This window comes from Pelophylax lessonae (genome assembly GCF_965119305.1).
Source record: "Pelophylax lessonae genome assembly, chromosome: 11".
In the NCBI taxonomy this organism is placed as follows: domain Eukaryota; kingdom Metazoa; phylum Chordata; class Amphibia; order Anura; family Ranidae; genus Pelophylax; species Pelophylax lessonae.
The window spans coordinates 56,733,659-56,758,156 of NC_138778.1; the positions used below are offsets into that span (position 1 = coordinate 56,733,659).

General features: G+C 46.3%; 1 protein-coding gene across 1 annotated transcript in view; it reads right to left on the reverse strand.

The window, feature by feature from the left end:
• The window catches only part of LOC309567038 (regulator of G-protein signaling 9-binding protein-like), a 34,593-nt gene extending 11,447 nt beyond the window's left edge, over positions 1-23,146 (reverse strand). The window contains exons 1-2 of the mRNA XM_082272353.1: positions 22,844-23,146; positions 21,765-22,060 (exon numbers count right to left, since the gene is read on the reverse strand). Of these exons, the coding sequence (XP_082128479.1) occupies positions 21,765-22,026 (262 nt within the window). The 5' untranslated portion in view covers positions 22,027-22,060; positions 22,844-23,146. The remainder of the gene's footprint in view (positions 1-21,764; positions 22,061-22,843) is intronic.
• Positions 23,147-24,498: the final 1,352 nt, after the last annotated feature.

The following is a 24,498-nucleotide window of genomic DNA, read 5'->3' on the forward strand; positions in this document are numbered from 1 at the left end:
AAACACATATATAGAAAGGGGAATTGGGTTTTTTTTTTTTTTTGGGGGGGGGGGTGAAAATTGAGGAAAGGTGTACGTTGTTTAGATTATCTGAGAGGGATGTATGTCTATATTTGATCTGTAATGTGTTGAAAAACAATAAAATATTTTAATTAAAAAAAAAAAATCTGCTTACCAGGTACTGGTAAAAAGTGCGCCTGTAAATAGTGTTTATTTTATACCAATCAATTTTGGCGATTGCATATATGGTTTTGGGTTATTCTTAGATCAATTCATTTTTAGATCAATTTATTTGACACATAAGATTGTATTTATTTACTTTTATTATTGTTCTTTTGGGTGCCATCACACTTGAAGATGCTGCTTTTATATATATATATATATATATATATATATATATATATATATATATTTCATTTATACACATATTTTTATATATATATTTATTTCTTCACAATTTCTCACTAGCGCGGTTATATTGTAGTTATTATTTATATTATGAGATAGAGTACAAAACATCAGGCACACAGAACAACATGCCTCGCTATGTAATATGCAAAGGTAGAAAGAAGATGATGACCCATGGGTCCCCAAGTAGGGCCGCGGCCTCCACCGGCATACGGAGACAATGAAACCCTGTGCACCCGGGGCGCCACATGCACAAGCGAGGCGTTTCCACCTGTGATGTGGTTTTGATGTTACATTTTATCCACTTCCTGCAAATTGACCTATACAACAGCTTGAAAAAGTGGTTGTACCGGGGTGATGGCTGCAGCTAGAGGCATCACCCCGGTACCCTGCCAGCGGTCGGCTTTGTAGAGATAACTGATGCAGCTGCTCGGCCGTTATCCCAAGTGAGCGCTAGAAACGTTCCCCCACCACCTTCCACAGCTCTGCCCCGGTCTTCGTCCCATCAGGAGACCCGAGCAAAGCTGGTTAGAGTCCAGAACAAAGCCGGATTCAGCTCTGATCATGTAACCCGGAGGCAACATCACAACGTAACTTCCGGTTTACTCAGGCTGGCAACGGCGCCGATTTAAAAAAAGGAACAGTATTCAAAAATGATGATTTTGGCGTTTTGAATACTTCTGGGGTCTTTTAGACCCCAGATCACTCCATAAAGAGCACCTGTCACTGCCTATTCCTGTCACAAGGGATGTTTACATTCCTTGTGACAGCAATAAAAGTGATCAGATTTTTATTTTTTTTAACAATGTTTAACCACTTCAATACCGGGCACTTTCACCCCCTTCCTGCCCAGGCCAATTTGGAGCTTTTAGCACTGTTGCATTTTGAATGACAATTGCGCGGTCATGCAACACTGTACCTAAACCAAATTTATGTAATTTTCTTCCCACAAATAGAGCTTTCTTTTGGTGGTATTTGATCACCGCAAGGTTTTTTTTTTGCTAAACAAAAAAAGACCGAAAACTTTGAAAAAAAAAAATTTTTTTGTTTAGGTTATACAATTTTGTTAATAGATACGTTTATTCCTGCACTGATGAGGCCGCACTGACAGGCACGGATGAGGAGGCACTGATGGGGTGGCACTAATATGCGGCATTGATAGGCAGCACTGATAGGCACTGATAGGTAGCAGTGATATGCAGCATTGGTGGGCACTGATAGGCGGCACTGCTGGGCACTGATAGGCAGCACTGGTGGGCACTGATAGGCGGCATTGATGGGCACTGATAGGCGGCACTGATGGGCACTGATAGGCACTCATAGGCGGCACTGGTGGGCAATAGTGGGCACTGGTGGGCAGCACTGATAGATGGCAATGATGGGCACTGGTGGGCAGCACTGAGCCCTGATTGCCATCCCTGGTGGCCATGGTGGGCATCCCTGGGGTCATGGGTGGGCATCCCTGGTGGTTCTAGTGCCCCCCCCCCCAAGGGTCTCCACTGGTAATCAATGATCTGATTACCAGTGCAGACCCCCCCCCCCCCTGTCAGGAGAGCCGCAGATCGGCTTTCCTCTACTCGTGCCTGTCAGGCACGAACTAAGGAAAGCCGATCAATGGCTCTTCCTGTATACTATGTGACCAGCTGTGATTGGAGAGGTGGTGTGTCAGAGTGACACGGCGCATCACTGATCGCCGCTCTGCGCCCCCCTGTCATATAACGTCCGGTCAGGATAATGCAACCACTTTCCCGCCATCAATCGCCTATAGGGCGGGCGGGTGGTCAGTGGTTAAAAAAAAAATAAAAAAACATTTTTTTAAAGCGTCCCCGTCGCCTTGAGCTCGCGCATCAAACACATATGTAAGTCGCACCCGTAAATGTAAACAGTGTTCAAATCACACATGTATGGTATCGCCACAATCGCCAGAGAGGGCAACAATGGGATGGCAGGCAGGAGATGCTTTTAAACACTGATGAGGTGGCACTGATGAGGAGGTACAGTACTAATATGCCGCACTGATGAGCACTGATAGGTGGCACTGCTGGGCACTGAGAGGTGGCACTGCTGGGCACTGAGAGGTGGCACTGATGGGCAGAACCATCAGTGCCCACACTCAGTGCCCATAGTACTGCTAGTCAGTGCCCATCAGTGCCTAGATGAGCAGGCACTGACTGGCAGCACTATGGGCACTCATTGTGGGCACTGATGGCGGGCACTGTGGGCAGTTATGGCATTTTTTTCCCCCTCTTGTGTAATCAGGGCACTGGTGATCAGTGCCCTGATTACATTCCTCTGTGTCCCCTTACCACTGATCGGCTCTCCTCTTCCTCACACTGCAGTCTCTGTGTGGAGAAGGAGAGCTGGCGATGAGAGATGATCTCATATGTTTACATATGAGATCATCTCTCATTGCACGGTCCGATCACGTGGTAAATGGCCGCTGTGATTGGCCATTCACCACGATCTGTACAGATACAGGAGTAAACTGAGCGGGAAGAGATGGCTATCTGACCCCTGAGATGGAAGAGATGGCTATCTGACCCCTGAGGAAAAGGTCACAAGACCCCCAACTAAGGGATAGCTTTCACTGTGAATAAAGGGTCACCTTGAAATTAATTTGCCCCTGCCGCCATCCCATAAAGAAAAGGGGGCTAATACAGCCCTCCTTTTCCCCATATTCTAACAAAAGACCTCCTCTACAGATCTTCTAAACTGGTAACCGTTAAAATTTTTTAAAGCGTCGCCTATGGAGATTTTTACGTACCGTCGTTTGTCACCATTCCACAAGTGTGCACAATTTTAAACCGTAACATGATACGTATCTATTTACTCGGCGTGATGTACCATATTTATCGGCGTAGAACACACACTTTTTCCTCCTAAAAATGGAGGAAAAAGTAACACTGCGTGTTATACGCCGATATGAAAAAAAAGGCCAGGAAGCCGCGCTGAGAGGTAGAAGGGGGGCGGGCGGCGCCGAGGAGAAGAAAGGACACGCTGTCATCGGAAGTCCCGCCTCCTATGCCGACGTCTATCATAGGCGCCGGGACTTTCCTTCTCCTCGGCGCCGCCTGTCCCCTTCTACCTCTCGGCGCTGCTTCCTGGACATTTTTAAAAGTCGGATAGTGTCACTGGCGCTGGCGAGGCTGCAATTATGGGCACTGGTGAGGCTGCAATTATGGGCACTGTGCTGGCGAGGCTGCAATTATGGGCACTGGCGCTGATGAGGCTGCATTCGTGGGCACTGCGCTGATGAGGCTGCAATTATGGGCACTGCACTGGCGAGGCTGCATTCGTGGGCACTGGTGAGACTGCATTTGATTAAAAAAAAAATGTTCAAAGCTGTTTATTTTAAATTTTCAGCTTTTTTCCTGAAATTTCTCTCCTAAAATGTAGGTGCGTGTTATACGTTGATAAATACGGTAATCTTTTACAATATATAGTATATATTATAACATATATATAATATAATTATTCTTCAGAGTCTTTGCTAAAAAAAAAAATATATAATGTTTGGGGGTGCTAAGTAAGTTTGTACTGATTTTAACTTGTAAACAACGTGTCAAAGATAGGCTTGGTCCTTAAGTGATTAAAAGAAGCTGAACACCAGCAGTAGGAGTGTGGCGGAGGCCATGTTGGTACATCCCACACTGCTCAGGGCTAAACCTTTAACCACACAGATTCACAGATGCCAATATACTATATATACTGTATCTATATACGCTCACTTTATTGCTAAAATTACTCAGAAAATCAAGACATAGCTGGGTGTAGTAAGATGTCCGGCATGGGTGTTCTATCAGATTACCGCTACCCATCAGATCATGAAGTTCTTGGAAGGCATAGCGCCGTGGAACGCATAGTGCATGCGCAGTAAGTATTTTTTTGGTTGGAACGTCACTTCGATTATACAATCTGATGGGTAGCAGTGATCTGACAGAACAGCGGCAGCATGTGTACATGTGCCCGAAAAACACTTGTTCTCTATGTGCCCTGTCTGCACTGCAATGCAGCCTAGAGGTGCAGTGCATTGAGCTCTGGTTAGGTGCAGACATGTAGCATTTTACCACAGCCTACAGGAAAGCACCACATGTCACTGCAGAGCAGCGAAATGCACTGTGCATTGTGCACTTCAAATAAAGTAAATAAAGTAAACAGTGTGAAGCACTGAAATGTGTGGATTACATAAGAGTAATGAAAACTGCGCTCGTAAGTCACGGGAGGCAATATTCCATGGCTGAAAATTCAAGTTAGACTTACCGGTAACTTGTTTTCCAATAGTCTTTCAGGACAGCACCTTAGAGAGATGGCTCCTCCCTCTCCTCATTAGGAAACACCCCATCCACCAGATTTTAAAAGGAGGCTTCTCCCACCATTCATCAGTTTGTAGAAGAATACCTCCGGCCCATGCTGGAACACATAAACAGATATGGTTAATCACAGCAATACATTTTATACAATAGGGCGGGATCCTCCTGCTGTCCTGAAAGACTATTGGAAAACAAGTTACCGGTAAGTCTAACTTGAATTTTCCCTAAAACGTCTTTCAGGACAGCACCTTAGAGAGGATTATCGAGACTTACTCAATTTAGGGAGGGACCACAGCTTGCAGGACCTTTCTGCCAAAAGCCTGATCTTCAGCTGCCAAAAGGTCCAACCTATAGTGTCTTGCAAATGTAAAGTAGCTTGACCACGTAGCCGCTTTGCAGATCTGATCTGGAGTGGCACCAGCTTTCTCTGCCCATGTAGTGGCTAGCGCTCTAGTAGAGTGAGCTCTGATCCCCTGTGGGGGAGACAATTTCATTTGGGAGTAAGCCTCTGAAATAGCGGATCTGAGCCATCTGGCTATTGATCCTTTTGATGCCTGGCGACCTTTTTTGTTGCCAGAGAAAAGAACAAAAAGAGAGTTTGATGATCTAAACTCTTTAGTAACCTCCAAGTAGTGTATAAGGACCCTTCTTACATCTAGGTAGTGAAAGCTTTTCTCCTTATCTCCTGATGGATTAGGACAGAAGGTAGGTAACACAATTTCTTGTGAGCGGTTTCTCGTTGAAGCTACTTTTGGGAGAAACCCTGGATCCGTCTTGAGAATTATCCTATCTGGATATATGGACGAGAAAGGTTCGATAGCTGATAAAGCATGTAATTCACTGATTCTTCTTGCTGATGTTATTGCCACCAAGAAGACTGTCTTGAGGGTAAGGTTTTTTAGTGTAACCGTTTCTAGTGGTTCAAAAGGTTCCTTTGTGAAGGCCTGAAGGACCACCGACAAGTCCCATTTGGGGAAGCTTCTAATAGGCACTGGTCTGGAGCGGGTAAGGGCCCTGAAGAATCTGATGATTAAAGATTCTGAAGAAATGGGCCTTTCCAAGAATACCCCCAGGGCTGTAACTTGTACCTTGAGGGTACTTACTGCCAAACCTTTTTCTGCGCCCTCCTGTAGGAACTCCAAAATTGAAGTAATACTGTCCAATTTTTGATCTTTCGATTCACACCAGGTATTATATGTCCTCCAAACTTTTGCATATATATTCCTTGTGACTTTTTTCCTACTGGAAAGTAGAGTAGCAATTAATGCATCTGAAAATCCTTTCCTTTTCAGCAGTTGCTCCTCAGATACCAGGCGGTGAGCTTTAGCTTTTCCACTTCTGGATGATAGACTGGACCTTGAAGCAGTAGGTCTTGATGAAGAGGGAGCTGAAAAGCAGGTTTGACTGATAGTTGAAGGACAGTCGAAAACCAAACCCTTTTGGGCCAATAAGGAGTGATCAGGATCACTGCGGCTCTTTCCGTTTGGATTTTTCTCAATACCAACGGAATGAGCTGGAAGGGGGGGAAGGCATACCCCAACCTGAACCTCCAGGGATGTGCCAGGGAATCTACTCCCAGAGAGTTTTCGTTTCTGTGGAGTGAGAAGTAAAGTGGAAGTTTTGCGTTTTCTTTCGTTGCAAACAGATCCACCTCTGGCTTTCCCCAAGTCTTGGTTATCAACATAAAGACTTCTGGGTTTAAGCTCCATTCTGCTTCTCGGATCTTCTGCCTGCTTAAATAATCCGCCACACTGTTTAGTGTACCTTTTAGGTGGATTGCTGACAAGGAAAGTAACTGCCTTTCCGCCCATTGCAGAATTTCCGTTGCCAACAGCTGTAGGGTTTTGCTTCTTGTGCCCCCTTGCTTGTTTAGATATGCCACCGTAGTGGCATTGTCTGAAAGGACTTGAACATGAGTCCCCTGACGACTGCCTTTAACTCCTTCCAATTTGAGGATTTCCTTGTCTCGGTGTGAGACCAAACCCCCTGTGCCAGGTTTTGGTTCCAGTGGGCTCCCCACCCCCAACTGCTGGCATCCGTTGTTAACCTCTGGTCTGCTGGGAAGGACCAGGCCAAACCCTGGGACAAGGTTATCTGATTTCTCCACCACCAAAGGGACCTCTTGACCTTGGTGGGGATTTTTACCTTTAAGTCCAAAGTCTCTGGATTGTGATCCCAGATTCTGAGGAGGAAATATTGGAGTGGCCGAAAATGCAGCCTTGCCCATTGGACAGCTGGAATTGATGCAGTCAGGTTTCCAAGGACTGACATGATCTCTCTGATCGACCACCACTGATTTGTTTGTAGCCTTGCTACCAAATTCTGTATTTTGACCTGTTTGTCTTCTGGTAGGAAGATTCTTTGTTCCACAGAGCATAACTGAAACCCTAGGAACTGAACCCGCTGAGCCGGTGTGAGATTCGATTTCTTGATGTTCACTATCCATCCCAGAGCTTCTAGATGACCTCTTGCCTTGTGCAGGTCCTCTTGAAGTTTTTCCTTTGACGGGGCAAAGAAAAGCAGGTCGTCCAGGTAAGGCACCACAGAGATTCCCTGAAGGCGGAGGGGAGCTAAACACTCTGCCATTACCTTCGTAAAGATACGAGGGGATGATGATAGCCCGAAAGGGAGTGCTTTGAATTGGATATGGAGCATTTCCTTTCCCAGATTTACTGCCAACCTTAGGAATCTCTGTGAGCGAGGGGCAATAGGGATATGCAGGTAAGCATCCCTTAAGTCAATTGATGCCATGAAGCATCCTTTTGTTAACAGGGTTCTGACTGTAAGAATTGAGTCCATTCGAAACATCTTGTACAGAACTGACCTGTTTAATGGTTTCAGATTCAGTATAAGACGAAAATCCCCCGATTGTTTCTTTATCAAAAATATGTGGGAATAGAATCCCTGATGTTGTTCCTCCACTGGAACTGGACAGACAACTCCCTGTCGCCTCAGGTCCTTTAACAGGTCCATCATAGCCAGGGCTTTTTCTGCGTCTCTTGGGAGGTTTGTGACAAAGAACCTTTCGGGTGGCGTCTCTGAAAACTCTATGTTGTAGCCTTGGGACAGCATATCCAGAATATATTGATTTTCTGTTATGGCCGCCCAATAGGGGAGGAATCCCCTCAATCTTCCTCCCACCGGCAATGTCTTGTCATTGTGTTTTGTTGGTTGACACAGGAGGATGGAAGAGAACACCTCCTTTCCCTTTGGGTTTTTGTGTCGACCAGTTTCTTCTCTTCTCCTGGGGTCTGCTATTTTGCTGAGCTTTTTGAGGTCGAAAAAGCTTTTTTGCTGCCTGTTTCTTCTTCACAGGGAAAGACTTCTTTTTGTCTGCTGTTCTATCTAGAACAGAGTCTAGCCCAGGCCCGAATAGTAGATCCCCTTGAAAAGGAAGTCCACACAGCTTATTTTTAGAAGCCGTGTCCCCAGGCCATGTCTTTAACCAAAGAGCCCTTCTGGCTGAGTTGGATAAAGCTGCAGATCTTGCTGTCATCTTCACTGACTCTGCTGAAGCATCAGCAATGAAGGCTATGGCCGTGGACAGCGTGGAGAAGGAATCCAAAATTTCCTGTTTAGGTGAGTCTGCTGTGATGTGTGCTTTTAGCTGGCTAAGCCAGTATTCCAGATTCCTGGACACACAGGTTACTGCCATGGCAGGCTTCAGACTCCCCATGATGGATTGCCAGGATCTCTTAAGTTGCTGGTCCATCTTCTTATCCATGGGATCCCTCAGGACTCCCATGTCTTCAAATGCTAGGTCTGTCGACCTAGAAACCTGGGAGAAGGCTGCATCAATCTTTGGCATCTTATTCCAGGGAGCTCCTGGGTCCTCATCAAAAGGAAATCGCCTTTTAAAGGCTTTAGGGAAGAAGGTTTTCTTTTCCGGATCAGCCCACTCATGTTTTATTGCATCTGAGATGGTCTGATGCACTGGGAAGATACGGCCCTTAGGCTCTTCCAAGCCTGCATACATTTTATCATGCAGGGACAGTTCCTTCTTTTCCTCCTCTAGACCCAGGGCTATGTAAACTGCCCTCAGGAGACCATCCACTTGCTCTAAGGATAGTTTGTATTTAGTGGGCCTACTTTGTGCCCCTCCCTCCTCTTCTTCCTCTGAATCCTCTTTGGAATGTGAGGGGGAATTATCTCCTTGGGTGGAAGGAACCCCTTCTGTCCCCACCGAAGGAACCAATTGTGAACCCTGAGAGGACAGTGAGGCTGATGGCTGACTCAGGGCAGGATCCTGTAGGGATGACCGAAAAGATTGGATGGTAGCATCCAATTCCTTCCTCACAGATGCGACTAGGTCGCCACAAACTGCAGATGCTTCTTCCTTTACTAGTGCATCAATACACCCCTGGCAAAGTGTCTTTTTCCAGCTTTCCGACAACTTTGCTTTGCATGAAGGACACTTTCTCTTGGAAACAATTTCAGAGCTTTTATCCTGGAAGACATGAATGGGAAAACATACACATGCTTCTTAAGAGTCAGTCTGATTCTCATGGTCACCAAGGTGCACAGAAAGACATTTTAAGGGAAGTCCCATGTGCCCTGACAGGCCCCCAGCCACCGGGGGGAAAGATAAAAGAGATGGAGAGAGACCCCACAGTAAGATAGGCCATATAAAGATACCCCTTACCTGGGCCTTACTGGTGCCTGTCCCACTCGCTGAAGAAGCTTCCATCGCTTGGCAGCGGTATCACCCGTGGCTTCGGTACCGGTTCCGGAGACCAAAGCGCACCTGCACTGGACCGGATCCGGAATAAGGCACCAGCTTGCTCCTCCCTTCTTCCTCTGCGTCCGGCGGAAATGACGCCATACGCCCCCTGCAGAACGCTGCCCTTTCCGGAACCTCACTTACGGTCCGGACGAGCGTCACTCGATCCGGAGAAATGGCGGCAAATTTGAAAAAAAAAGTGGGCGGAAGCCTAAGAAAAATCGTTCCGCTCCTTCAAGATGCCTTCCCAGGGCTGTGCTCTGCGGGGTCCTGACCCAGCCTAGAGCACTGAAGAGGAAGAAGGAGCCCATGCACTGCAGTCGGTCGCGTGAATGGGAGAAGCAATCGTCTCCAAAAAAGGGTAGGTGGACGTAGGAAGCCCGGTCTCTCAGGATAGTACCTTAAGAGCCCAGCTCCCCACAGAGGTGTTCCTCGGTCGGAGGAAACACAAAAACTGATGAATGGTGGGAGAAGCCTCCTTTTAAAATCTGGTGGATGGGGTGTTTCCTAATGAGGAGAGGGAGGAGCCATCTCTCTAAGGTGCTGTCCTGAAAGACGTTTTAGGGAAAACTAAAATTTGCGTAATGACGCTAGGCTCCGCCCTGCATGTTTCGTCACTCGCTTTGTCATGCCGCCCCAGATGACGTCAGAGTGACGAAACGTTTAGAGATGAGCCTAGCGTCATTATGCAACATCCGGTTTTCAGCCCTGGAACGCGGGAGTGTCCCCAACATTACCTCCCATGACTTACGAGCGCAGTTTCCATTACTTTTATGTAAGTGTATTTATTTGTTATTAATAAAATTTATATTGGATTTACACTATGGGGGCTGTTGTTTTATATCCCACCGAGAACAACAGGATGACATAAAGGGGAAACAACCAGGGAATGGACGTGGAGAAGGCACAAGCACCGGTTACATTTACCTAGAAAGTGATACACCCCTATCGAAAAGGGTAGGATTTCTGGTGAGTGCACGAGTGGAGACACCGAGGATTACTGCATGCTGAGACACTAACTGCATTGTGTTGGCACCCACTATTGTCACTCCACAGATGGCACTATAAGGACCAGCAAGCCCAGCAACATTTTTCAAGAGAATTACACATTTGATTAAAGAGTTTTTTATGGACACATAAATAGTCTGGATGACTAATAAATACATTTTGGACACTTTGCATGTGCACTTTTTTGCACTTGGTTTCTGTTTTTTTTTTTTTTTTTTGCGATATTTGCACGGGACTGTGATAATTTGCATGTGATTATATGAATTTGTAATGATCAATATGGTGATTTTTATATGACACTTCTAGCACTTTACAGCATTTAAATAGTTATCAATTTATTTTTGAGATATATTGCAACGATCAGTGCATTTTATGGCATTTTCACAAAAACATCAAAGGTAATAAAGAGAGGATTTGTACAGTAAGCGGCAGTCATCAGAGCATAGGATGCATGTCTTTGGTAGTAACTTAAAGTGGGGGTTAGCAACCAGTAGATTGTGGCCAGGTGACTGGTAGATTGTGGTCTGGGCTTGCTGACCCACCCAGGGCTATTAGAAATCACAGGGCCCAATACAGCCTACCTGGCAGCCCCCCCCCCCCCCAAATATATCAAGACACACCGCCCGATGAACTCCGTTCTGCACAGCGGGGATTGATCCGCCGATCCCCGCTGAGCAGGTCGGATGACAGCTCCGTCTCCACTCTGTGTGCAGAGACGAAGCTGGCAGATCCCCGCTGTCCTCTATGGGGAGATCGGATGAGAACGGACCGCCTTTATGTTCTCATCCGATCCGATCCTCGACGGATGGAAAATAGGGTTTCCATCTGTCCGGATTTCACGGACAGGATTGAGTCGGATAGCAGCGGGTGTCAGCAGGGATGTCTCTGCTGACACCCGCTGCCCCATAGGGATGCATGGAGGATCCTATCAGGTCCCCCTGAAAAACTGACAGGCGGATCGGATCGCCCGTGTAAAAGGGGCCGATTGGTTTATTAGTTGGTCATAAATGAACCTATGCTTCTCAGCAGTCATGTGCTGTGGTTTACCCACACCATAGATGCAGTGCCACGTACCTGCAGCTTTCCTGCACTTAGCCATAGACTTCTATTATATTCTGTGGGTTTGGTGCACTTTCTAAATGCAGGAGTTTTGGTACACTTTCAGAAAGTGCACCATACCTGCAGGGTATAATAGAAGTCCATGGCAAAGCGCAGCTAACCCAGGAAAGCCACAAATGCACTTTGCTGCACCGGTGGTGCCGGTAAACCGCAGGACATCAGTGTGAATGCAGCCTTATAGGGAGCTCAGAAAAAAAAGGGTTAATTTCCTTTTTCAGTTTGGGGGGTGGTAAGGCCCCATAGTCAAGATGTGTTTTTACCACCCCTGCCCCAACCGCACCCACTGTAACTGCAGTGGCCAGGAGTGTACACATGTCACTGCCGCAGGAGGAATTATATGCTCTGCCATGGTTGGTGGATGTAGCATCTGCTAAGCATCACCTATTCAAGGGAATGATGTCGCTCTGCAAATGTCCTGCAACCTTGTGCAGTACAGGAAAACAAGGGGTTAAAGCACGCAGCATTGTGTTGCTTTCTCACCATCTATTTTAACCCCTTGGACATCACAGAAGCATGCAGTTATGGGGCGCTTGCAGAGTGGCCACATTTATTTGAATGGGTTGTGATTGGCAGGCGGTAGCACCCACCAACATCAACAGGGGGTTAATTCCGGCTGCGGCATGTGTACAACTGACTGCTTCCTAAGCAGCTAAAGGGGGTATGGATTGGGGGTAGTAAAATCAACCTCAGGGTTTTACTACCCCCTAACTTTAAGTGTGAATGAGCCCTAAGGGTGCTGCTGCGGAATGCAAGAGCTCATTCACAAGTGCAGCAGGCACTGCTCCTATGAAAAGCGATCTGAGTGTGTTTGACAGGTGGTGAGAAGGAAATATGTTGCCTCCTCACCACCTGATTTTAACCAATAATTGCCATGCAATGCACACGATTGTGATGCGGTAGTACGCCAATTGGAGGCCTAAATCAGGTGTGAGGAGGCGACACAGTGCCCAGTGATCTCTGACACCTCCCATGTTGTTTAGGTAGATCTCCACCTCTTTAAGGTTGCCTACCCCTGACTTAAAATGTTACTAAACCCAGGGCCCTGCATTCACTATATCTGGTCTCTCACAGTACACAGAACATGGAAATGCAATAGTTTTAGTAAATACAAACTGCTAAATACCTTTTCTCATCAGCAGTTAGAGAAGTCTTGTAACTTCTATCAGTGTTTGATTAAAGCTTGTAGAAGGAGTTTTCATTCTTCCACGATTGTCCTATGAGGCTGCATGACCCCTGACCCTCTGTCTTGACCGTGGCGATTTGCCCTGTGCTGATCACATACACTCTCCCATTAAAAAAAAAAAAAACTCTCTAGCAATACACACCAAACTGAGTATGTGCAGCTTGTGCCCTAGCTCTGAAAATATTAGAAGATGGATTGGTGACTGTGGAAGAAGGGGAGGATCAGAGAAGACAGGATCACACAGCCTTTTTACACAATGCAGATGATTAACCCCTTAGGTCCCACAGTAAGTATAACAAGCAAGCTTTACTGTATGTACAGACTGATTTTACTGTTGTGGGTTTAGTAACACTTTCACTACTTCCATACCACAGTACGCCATATCAGGGCTCGACAATCCCCGGGTGCCAGGTCGCATTTGCGACTAGAATTAGCGACCTGGCGCCTGGGGTGCCCTGCAGAAGGTGTCCTGTCATTTTTCCACGGACTTCCGCGCACGGAGTGCACGGACTTCCGCGCCGGCCGAATATTGAGGCCCCGGCTTTTCGGCCTACTTGAGATGAGAGAGGCTTCCAATGGGGAACTGGCGCCCTCTTGTGGTGGCCGGGAGTAATGACTGTTGTAATGCCTGTTTCTTCTCAATGCATTACCAACTCCCTGTCCATTTAGTTACCTTTGACAGGGAGTGTGGTTATTAATAATTTTTTTTTTTTTACATTTAAAAAATAAATTAAATAATTTTTCTTTTTTTTTTAATTATTAAAATTAAAATAAAAAAAAATATTTATTTTCTTTCCTATTGATATTAAAAAAAAATATATATATATATATATATATATATATATATATATATATAAAAAATTTTCTTTCCTATTATTATTAAAAAAAAAATTATATATATATATATATATATATATATATAAAATATAATTTTTTTTTTTTCCTCATCGCCATGCCACAGCCGAAGGCCCCTTTCACACGGGCTGTCTGATCAGGTCCGTCTGTCAGTTTTTCAGGCAGACCTGATCGGACCCTTCATTCTCCTCTATGGAGCAGTAATCTGCCGCCATCTGATCCTGTCCACCAAAAGCAGACGGATGGTGGTTCTATTTTCTATCCATCCCGTGGATCGGATCAGATGGCATCGGATGGAAAGAGACAGACAGTCTGTTTCCATCCAATTGCGTTATAGAGGAGAGTGGGGTTCTAGTCGTATTTATGTGTAAATTTAGTATCCGTTTTATTAAATAAAGCTTGGTTGTTAGTTTAAAAAAAAAAAAAAACTGGCTCCTAACTTTTTTAGCTGGCTCCTAGATTTCAGGAAAATTTGTCAAGCCCTGCGCCATATGAGGTCCATAAGAACAAATATAGCGGCTTAATTGTTCTTGCAGGCGGCCCCCTCCTACCACCCTCCGGTGCTTCTACCGGTTCACCCGTGCGATTGGCGAGCCGGAGAAGGAATCTGCCAGCAGTGGAAGTTCACCATAGAGAATACCGAGGACCAGATGACTCTATGACTCTCGGAGGCTCGGACACGACGTTATGTCACAACCGGCCTGGCAGTTGTAAATACTGCCGTGATCTCAGCTAGAAAGCCGAGATCTTTTTTTTTTTTAATCTCAAGCTTTTCAGCCTGGAAAAAAGTTTACTGACCCCAGATCTCTCCATAAAGAGGACCTGTCATGCACTATTCCTATTACAAAGGATGTTTACATTCCTTGTAATTGGAAAAAAAGTGATCAAAAAAAATAAAAAAGGGAAAAAGTGGAAAAATAAAAATAAGATAAACAAAAAAATTTTAAAGTGCCCCCGTCCCTGCACGCAGAAGCGAACGCCTACGTACGTTGCGCCCACATATAAAAACGGCGTTCAATCCACACATGTGAGATATCCCCACGAACGTTTGAGCGAGTGCAATAATTCTAGCCCAAGACCTCCTCTTTAACTCTAAACAGGTGATAGGGAAACCCCAAAATTCAAGGGGTTTCAGTAACATTTTGACTGTTGAAGCCAGATTGAAAATTATATTTACTAGACAAACATGTAGGCAAACATGTTTGGAGAGCAATTCAGTTAAATACATTCTGTTGGCTTAATAAACATTGCTCTATCTGGCTAGGGTTTCTAATACAGTTTTATATATTCTAAAGTGGGTGGAACCTAGCTATCTAGTTTCATTAAAGTCACATATGAGTCTTTGGTAACATTCTTTGATATGCGAAATGGACATTTAACATAGACATGTGACTTCCAAAACTTGTTAGCTAAACAGGTCTTCAAAGGTCGAGATAGCAATCTTAAAGCGGAGTTCCACCCAAAAGTGGAACTTCCGCTTTAGGGAGTCCTGACCCCCCGACATGCCACATTTGGCATGTCATTTTTTGGGGGGGGGGAGCGGGTACCTAGTTTTGACAGGTACCCGCTCCCACTTCCGCTCGGAGCGCCGCGGCGCCCTGAGCGGAAGTTCTCCTCTCCCCCTCCCTCCCTGCAATCTTCTGGGACACGTCAGAGGTCCCAGAAGATTGCCGGCCAATCACGGCACGCAGCGCGACTCGCGCATGCGCAGTGGGTACCCGGCTGTGAAGCCGCAAACTGTAACAGCCGGGTGCCCACAGCAGTGATGCCGGCGCCGAGGGAGAGGATCGAGGCTTCCGGCGGCCGCATCGCTGGACCGTTGGACAGGTGAGTAAATGGCTGGAACTCCGCTTTAACAGCTGGAGCTGTAAATGGCTTTTGAATACAACAGCTGTTATACAATATGACTTCTCACAATATAGACATCCAAAATATCTGCTTAACCACTTAAGCCCCGGAAGATTTTACCCCCTTCCTGACCAGGGGGTATTTTGCGATTCGGCACTGCGTGACTTTAACGGACAATTGCGCGGTCGTGCGACGCTGTACCTAAACGAATTTGGCGTCCTTTTTTTCCCACAAACAGAGCTTTCTTTTGGTGGTATTTGATCACCTGTGCGATTTTTTGATCACGCGCTATAAACAAAAAAAGAGCGTCAATTTTGCAAAAATAGCAATATTTTTCAAATTTTTTTATATGAAATCCCCCCCCCAAAAAATGTAAAAATCTAAATTTTTTAACATTTTCGGCCAATTTGTTTTATGCTACCTATGTTTGGTAAAAAAAAAAAATCGCAAAAAGCGTATTTTGATTGGTTTGCGCAAAAGTTATCGCGTTTACTAACTAAGGGAAAGATTTTTGTCATTTTTGTTGTTTTTTTTTTTAACGCGTAATGGCGGCGATCTGCAATTTTTTTTGCGGTACTGCGACATTGCGGCGGACAGATCGGACCCTTGAATGACATTTTTGACACTTTTGGGGTTACCAGTGACATTTCTACAGTAATCAGTGCTATACATATGCACTGTTACTGTAAAAATACACTGGTAGTGAAGGGGTTAACTTTATTAGAGAGGGATGGGCTCTGTGTGTCCCTAGGGGCGTGCTTTCTACTGTGATTGGCTGTGGCTTCAGATGTATGAAGAGTGATCGACGGTTCTACATAGTAGAACCGTATGATCAGCCTTCATACACCGGGGAGAATGACAGGTGGCTTGTTTACACAAGCTGCCTGACTTTCTCCCTCTCCCCCGCCGATCGCCGAGTGACCGGCGGACATCGGGTCCGCTGGTCACACGCGCGGGTGGGGTCCGTGACCACGCGGGAGCGCGCCTCCGGGGGCACGCGCTCACTCCCTAGACCCTCACAAGCTAGTGACGTAGCCCTACGTCACTTTGCCTGTGAGGGGCTGACTGCCGACGTAGATCGGCGTTAGGCAGTCGGCAAGTGGTTAATCATAAATCCATGTTTGATAATCATAAATAAATATTTGATAAATAAAATGGCTTCTTCCCTTTTCCTCATCACAGGTAACCTGTAAAACATTTTTAAAGTGTTGCCTACAGAGATTTTTTATCTTAATTCATAAAACTGTTTTTTTGTCCAAAAAAAACATGTGTTTAAAAAATTGCTGCGCAAATACCGTGTGACATAGAAAACTGCAATTTTTTCCCTAATATCTCCGTTAAAAAAAACCATATATAATGTTTGTTGGTTCTGAATAATTTTTCGAGCAAAAAAATGATGATTTTTACATTTAGGAGAGAAGTGTCAGAATTGGCCTGTGTGGGAGGTGGTTAAATTGAAGCTGAACTTAGAAGCTGATTGGCTACCATGCACAGCTTCACCAGATTTTGCACTCTCCACTTTTAGTAAATTAACCCCTATTTCTTCCTCCAGTTATTAGAAACTAACTTATAAAAACGAAATAAAACCCAAGTCTAGGTTTTCGTTTTATGGCACGGATTTGTGTACAATCTAACCTTCCTCACTTTGCTTATTACCATTTCCCTCTAAAATGGGCATCTCTGCTTTGTAAGGCCTCATACACACGAACACTTTCAGGAATCTGACATAAGTAGCGGGTATATTACTTCCCCTGGGAGAGACAGCTGCAGTGGACAGCCACCCATAGCAGTCAATGGCTGTACGGCGTACGCCAGGGGAGGCCTGGGCCAAGGGGCAGGGGGGCAATTGCCCCCTGGGCCACTCCGATGCCCCATAAAAAGGCTGCACCGCTTCTGCCACAGACATACCTGAAGGATTCCTGGTGAAGAGAAGTAAAAAGTCCCTGCCGCTGACCTACTGAGTGTGGGTTGAAGACAAGGACAGAGCGTGGGCCTCAGGCCCCCCTCCCCAGCATGGATGGTGTAAACTGCCTGAGCAGAGGCAGGTTTAATGCACCACTGGAGACTCTCCTCCCCTCGGCCAGCCCCAACCAAGCTGTGCCAGCTCCCCCCAACTGCCCCCTGCTGGCTAGGTCAGGAACCCGGATTCAGCCAGTGAGTAGAGAGTATTGGGAGCAGAGCTTCAACCTGGAATGGGGGGTCAGGAGGAGGACAGGAAGAGGGAGAGTGGGAGCGGGGCCGAGTCACTGCACCATGGGCTTCTGGTTTGTACTTGCCCCCTGGACTGAAAGTTGCCAGTCTGCCCCTGGCGTACGCCATGCATGTGCATAAATCCCGGAGTGTGGCTTTTGTGCGTTCAGGGGTTTATGCCCGTAAGCATGTGCGAGTTTACACAAGCTTGGCGTATGCCTGCGTGAAGCTAGCGCACATCTATTTATTATTGTGGACCGCTGTCCCTCCCAATCATGGAAATACCCCTAAAATTTGCGTTGGATTCCTAAAAGCATCTCTGTGCATGAGGACGAAGTCACCTCACCACCCCAGAAGCTGGTCATGCAGTCAGGCCGCAGAGCAGCAATCTCTCCATAATGGCTTCCTATCTCATGTGGCATAAAGCAGAATGCCGTTTGTACTGCCCAGTTTCCTAATGCGGGCTGTTGAGCGCAACTCGGAGGAGTGCGGTACATACTCAGGGGGATTTACTAAAGAAGGGAAGGCTGATCATTTTGCAAAGTGAATGTTTGCAGAGCTTAGTAAATAAGGGGATAGTTTTGTTCACTTTAATAAACCAATCGAATGTAGAATTTTCTTTGCATGCGATTGGGCATTCAAAGGGAACACTACTTTATCTTACTTTGCTAAGTGAACACACCTTTAATTAATCAACCCTCATGCATTTGGTGACTATCACTTTCCCCTGCAGAAGGGGGTGAGGCTTTGACATGGTCACTTAGCAAAGCAGAAATAAAGGAGGTAGCAGAGAAGGAAGGCCTTAAAAGTTTTAGGGGACATATTGGAAGCACCTAATACCTACTGCATAGAGGTAAAACCCAGCCGGGGTGCCATGGCATAATAGCACCCCTAAAACAGCCATTCTTAACCAGGGCTCTTCTAAAAGTTTCTAGAAATCTAGGCACTTTGACCTCTCATTTAATGGTGCCTGCATTTTCCAGGGGCCAATGCCACTTGAACAAGCCTGCACCGTAACAGGTTTGATCTTTGTAGCTGTCTGGATAGGTGATAAACTCACCACCACTGAAGCGGAAGGGGGGGGGGGTTATTCTTCCTACTGATTGGAAACTCTGACCACCGCCGTAAAGGGCATTCTTCCCACTGAACACAGTTGTAAGGGGCATTATTCCCACTGACCCCCAACATAAGGGGTATTTTTCCTATTGACCACCAATGCAAGAGGGCATTCTTTCCACTGACCACCAACATAAAGGGATCATTCTTCCCACTGACCCCCAACATAAGGGGCATTTTTCCCATTGACCACCAATGTAAGAGGGCATTCTTTCCACTGACCATCAACATAAGGGGTATTTTTCCCATTGACCACCAATGTAAGAGGGCATTCTTCCCACTGACCCCCAACATAAGGGGCATTTTTCCCATTGACCACCAATGTAAGAGGGCATTCTTTCCACTGACCACCAACATAAGGGGCATTTTTCCCATTGACCACCAATGTAAGAGGGCATTCTTCCCACTGACCCCCAACATAAGGGGCATTTTTCCCATTGACCACCAATGTAAGAGGGCATTCTTTCCACTGACCACCAACATAAGGGGTATTTTTCCCACTGACCCCCAACATAAGGGGCATTTTTCCCACTGACCCCCAACATAAGGGGTATTTTTCCCACTGACCCCCAACATAAGGGGTATTTTTCCCCACTAATCCCCAACATAAGGAGGCATTCTTCCCACTGACCACCAACATAAGGGGGCGTTCGTCCTATTGACCACCAACGCAAGGTGGCTTCTTTCCCACTGACCCCCAACATAAGGGGTATTTTTCCCCACTAATCCCCAACATAAGGAGGCAATCTTCCCACTGAACACAGCTGTAAGGGGCATTATTCCCACTGACCCCCAACATAAGTGGTATTTTTCCCATTGACCACCAATGTAAGAGGGCATTCTTTCCACTGACCACCAACATAAGGGATCATTCTTCCCACTGACCCCCAACATAAGGGGCATTTTCCCATTGACCATCAATGTAAGAGGGCATTCTTTCCACTGACCACCAACATAAGGGGCATTTTTCCCACTGACCCCCAACATAAGGGGTATTTTTCCCACTGACCCCCAACATAAGGGGTATTTTTCCCCACTAATCCCCAACATAAGGAGGCATTCTTCCCACTGACCACCAACATAAGGGGGCATTCTTCCTATTGACCACCAACGCAAGGTGGCTTCTTTCCCACTGACCACCAACGTAAGGTAGTATTTTTCCCTACATAAGGGGTGTTTTTCCCACTGACCCCCTAACATAAGGAGCATTCTTCCTACTGACCCCCAACATAAGGGGTCTTTTTCCCACTGACCCCCAATATAAGGGGTCTTTTTCCCACTGACCCCCAACATAAGGGGTATTTTCCCCCACTGATCCCCAACGTAAGGGTGCATTCTTCCCACTGACCACCAACGCAAGGTGTTTTTTTTCCCACTCACCACCAACTTAAGGTAGTATTTTTCCCTATATAAGCGGCATTCTTCCCACTGAACACAGCTGTAAGGGGCATTATTCCCACTGACCCCCAACATAAGGGGTATTTTTCCCATTGACCAACAATGTAAGAGGGCATTCTTTCCACTGACCACCAACATAAGGGGTATTTTTCCCATTGACCACCAATGTAAGAGGGCATTCTTTCCACTGACCACCAACGTAAGGGGCATTCTTCCCACTGACCCCCAACATAAGGGGCATTTTTCCCACTGACCCCCAACATAAGGGGTATTTTTCCCACTGACCCCCAACATAAGGGGTATTTTTCCCCACTAATCCCCAACATAAGGAGGCATTCTTCCCACTGACCACCAACATAAGGGGCCATTCTTCCTATTGACCACCAACGCAAGGTGGCCTCTTTCCCACTGACCACCAACGTAAGGTAGTATTTTTCCCTACATAAGGGGTGTTCTTCCCACTGACCCACTAACATAAGGAGCATTCTTCCTACTGACCCCCAACATAAGGGGTCTTTTTCCCACTGACCCCCAACATAAGGGGTATATTTCCCCACTGATCCCCAACGTAAGGGTGCATTCTTCCCACTGACCACCAACGCAAGGTGTTTTTTTTCCCACTCACCACCAATGTAAGGTAGTATTTTTCCCTATATAAGGGGCATTCTTCCCACTGACTCCCTAACATAAAAGGCGTTCTTCCCACTGACCCCCAACATAAGGGGTATTTTTCCCCACTGACCACCAACGTAAAGGGGCATTTTTCCCACTGACGGCCAACGTAAGGGGGCATTCTTCCCACTGACCACCAACGTAAGGGGGCATTCTTCCCACTGACCACCAACGTAAGGGGGCATTCTTCCCACTGACCACCAAAGTAAGGGGGTATTCTTTCCACTGACCACCAACGTAAGGGGGCATTCTTTCCACTGACCACCAACGCAAGGTGGTACTTTTCCTACTGACCACCAAAGTAAGGGGGCATTCTTCCCACTGACCACCAACATAAGGTGGTATTTTTCCCACTGACCACCAACGTAAGGTGGTATTTTTCCCCACTGATCCCCAGCGTAAGGGGGCATTCTTCCCACCGGCCACCAACGTAAGGGGGCATTCTTTCCACTGACCACCAACGCAAGGTGGTATTTTTCCTACTGACCACCAAAGTAAGGGGGCATTCTTCCCACTGACCACCAACATAAGGTGGTATTTTTACCACTGACCACCAATGTAAGGTGGTATTTTTCCCCACTGATCCCCAGCGTAAGGGGGCATTCTTCCCACCGGCCACCAACGTAAGGGGGCATTCTTCCCTCTGACCACCTAGCAATGTCTTTTAGTTCCCACTGACCGCCAACGTAAGGTGGTATTTTTCCCTACGTAAGGGAAATTCTTCCCACTGACCGCCAACGTAAGGTGGTATTTTTCCCTACATAAGGGGCAGTCTTCCCACTGACCAACAATGTAAGGTGGTATTTATCCCACTGACCACCAACGTAAGGTGGTATTTTTTCTATCAGGAGTTCCCCAAAACCTAAAAATGATTTCAAGGGTTGTTTGGGGGTATAAAGTTTAAGAAAGGCTGCCCTAAAGTATGCCAATCACTCACCAGTGCTCAGTTCAAAGGCTTTCTTTCTGCTCTCTTCCAGCTCCTCCCGCAGTCGAGTGCAGTCTGACGTACCCCCAACACACAGTACCAGCTGCCGGTAACACGCGGTCACTTTATTCAGCGAGTTGTGAACTTTCTTGCAGTCGGCCGCTGTCCCCTGACCGCTGCTCTCTGCCGTGTGCCCACGAAGCCCACGCAGCGTCAGTGTCCTGCTGGGGTGGTGGTGTGGGGGTGCCGGTGAGGCACCCTCCAGGGCCGACATGCTCCACCTGTCCCAGTCCTGTGGCGGGGGGCACCTGGGCAAAAAAACAAAAATCAAACTGATCAACACACATCTGTAAGAAAAGCCATCGCAGCACATTTTTACATGTTACAGCCGTCCTGTATTCATTGTGTCCATGGAGAGAGCCCTGATTGTTCACAATGGGCTGGGCAGTGACAATTAGCCATCCATTAGCGCACAGCAAGCACCGCTAACAAGAGCTGCTTTCTTTTATTTTCTGCAAGTCATTATTCAGCACTATAGGAAATAATCTGTATGAAGGAGGTGAATGATGAGGATCAGAGATGACTTGCACCACGCCTGTTGATATACTCTGCTGCATTTACTATATTTGCATGTTGGTGACATACACAATGCTAATGTCAGCACTGACCTCACTCTTACCTTCCCACACTCTATTATATGCACTATTACTAAAGACTTCTCCCTAGGAATCCTGCCCCAGGCTCCCCATGTCTGCCTGGGAGGATGCTGCTGTCACTGAGCGCTCCCTGCATATGAAGGGGCTGTGCATGGAGCAGCTGGCATCTCTACAGGCAAGACTGGAGCAGTTGTTCCAAGCAACCAATCAAAGTAAAGCAGTTGCTCATAGCAACCAATCAGGTTTCTAATATCTAAACTACACTGGTAAATGAAGGAGGCTGGTTGGTTGCTAGGGGCAACAGATTATCGCTTCGCATTGGTAGATGAAGGATGCTGGCCGTTGCTAGGGGCAACAGACGCCCCCCTCTCTCCAGTCTTCTCGGCTCAGCCCCGGACATCGTACCCTCCCCCCCGATCTCCGGCCAAAACTTACCGGGCCCCCTGCAGAGTTGGCCGGGCGGCGGTGCTGTCACATCCCGGGGTGGGCCCGGCTTAGGGAGGTAGGTGAGGAGCGGAATCCTTCCGTGTGCGGCTCAGCCTGCCCGTTTAATAGGATAATGGCAGGAAGCAGCTGCTGTGCTGATTAAAGTCTCATGGAGCCGGATTCCCCGGGGGATCCAGTGTGGGAAGAGCTCCGAGCCCCTGGGGGTGGATCCCGCCTCTGGCTGCCCCCCATCTACCCCCCAACACACCGAGGAGGAGGAGAAGGAGGGGCGGATTTATCACAGCACACTGACCGGGGTGGGGGGGAGGGAGAGCGCCGAGAACACCGATCTACTCACTGTACCCTACAGGGGACGGGGGGCACTGACTTCCCCACCGCCTATCACAGCTCATCACACTGTATACATGACATGACATCACAGTATATACATCACACTGTATATACATCACACACTGTACACATCACACTGTATACATGACATGACATCACAGTCACACAGTATATACATCACACTGTATACATGACATCACACAGTATATACATCACACTGTACACATCACACAGTATACATGACATGACATCACACAGTATATACATCACACTGTATACATGACATCACACAGTATATACATCACACTGTATACATGACATCACAGTCACACAGTATATACATCACACTGTACACATCACACTGTATACATGACATGACATCACACACTGTACACATCACACATTATATACATCACACACTATACATGACATCACACAGTATACATGACATGACATCACACAGTATATACATCACACAGTATACATTACATCACACAGTATACATGACATCACACAGTATACATGACATCACACAGTATATACATCACACAGTATACATTACATCACACAGTATACATGACATCACACAGTATACATGACATTACACAGTATACACATCACCAGTATATACATCACACAGTATACATGACATCACACAGTATATACATCACACAGTATACATGACATCACACGGTATATACATCACACAATATACACATCACACAGTATACATGACATTACACAGTATACACATCACACAGTATACATGACATCACACAGTATATACATCACCAGTATATACATCACACAGTATACACGACATCACACAGTATATACATCACACAATATACACATCACACAGTATACATGACATTACACAGTATACATGACATCACACAGTATATACATCACACACTATACACATCACACAGTATACATGACATGACATCACACAGTATACATGACATTACACAGTATACACATCACCAGTATATACATCACACAGTATACATGACATCACACAGTATACATGACATCACACGGTATATACATCACACAATATACACATCACACAGTATACATGACATTACACAGTATACACATCACACAGTATACATGACATCACACAGTATATACATCACCAGTATATACATCACACAGTATACACGACATCACACAGTATATACATCACACAATCTACACATCACACAGTATACATGACATTACACAGTATACATGACATCACACAGTATATACATCACACACTATACACATCACACAGTATACATGACATGACATCACACAGTATACAT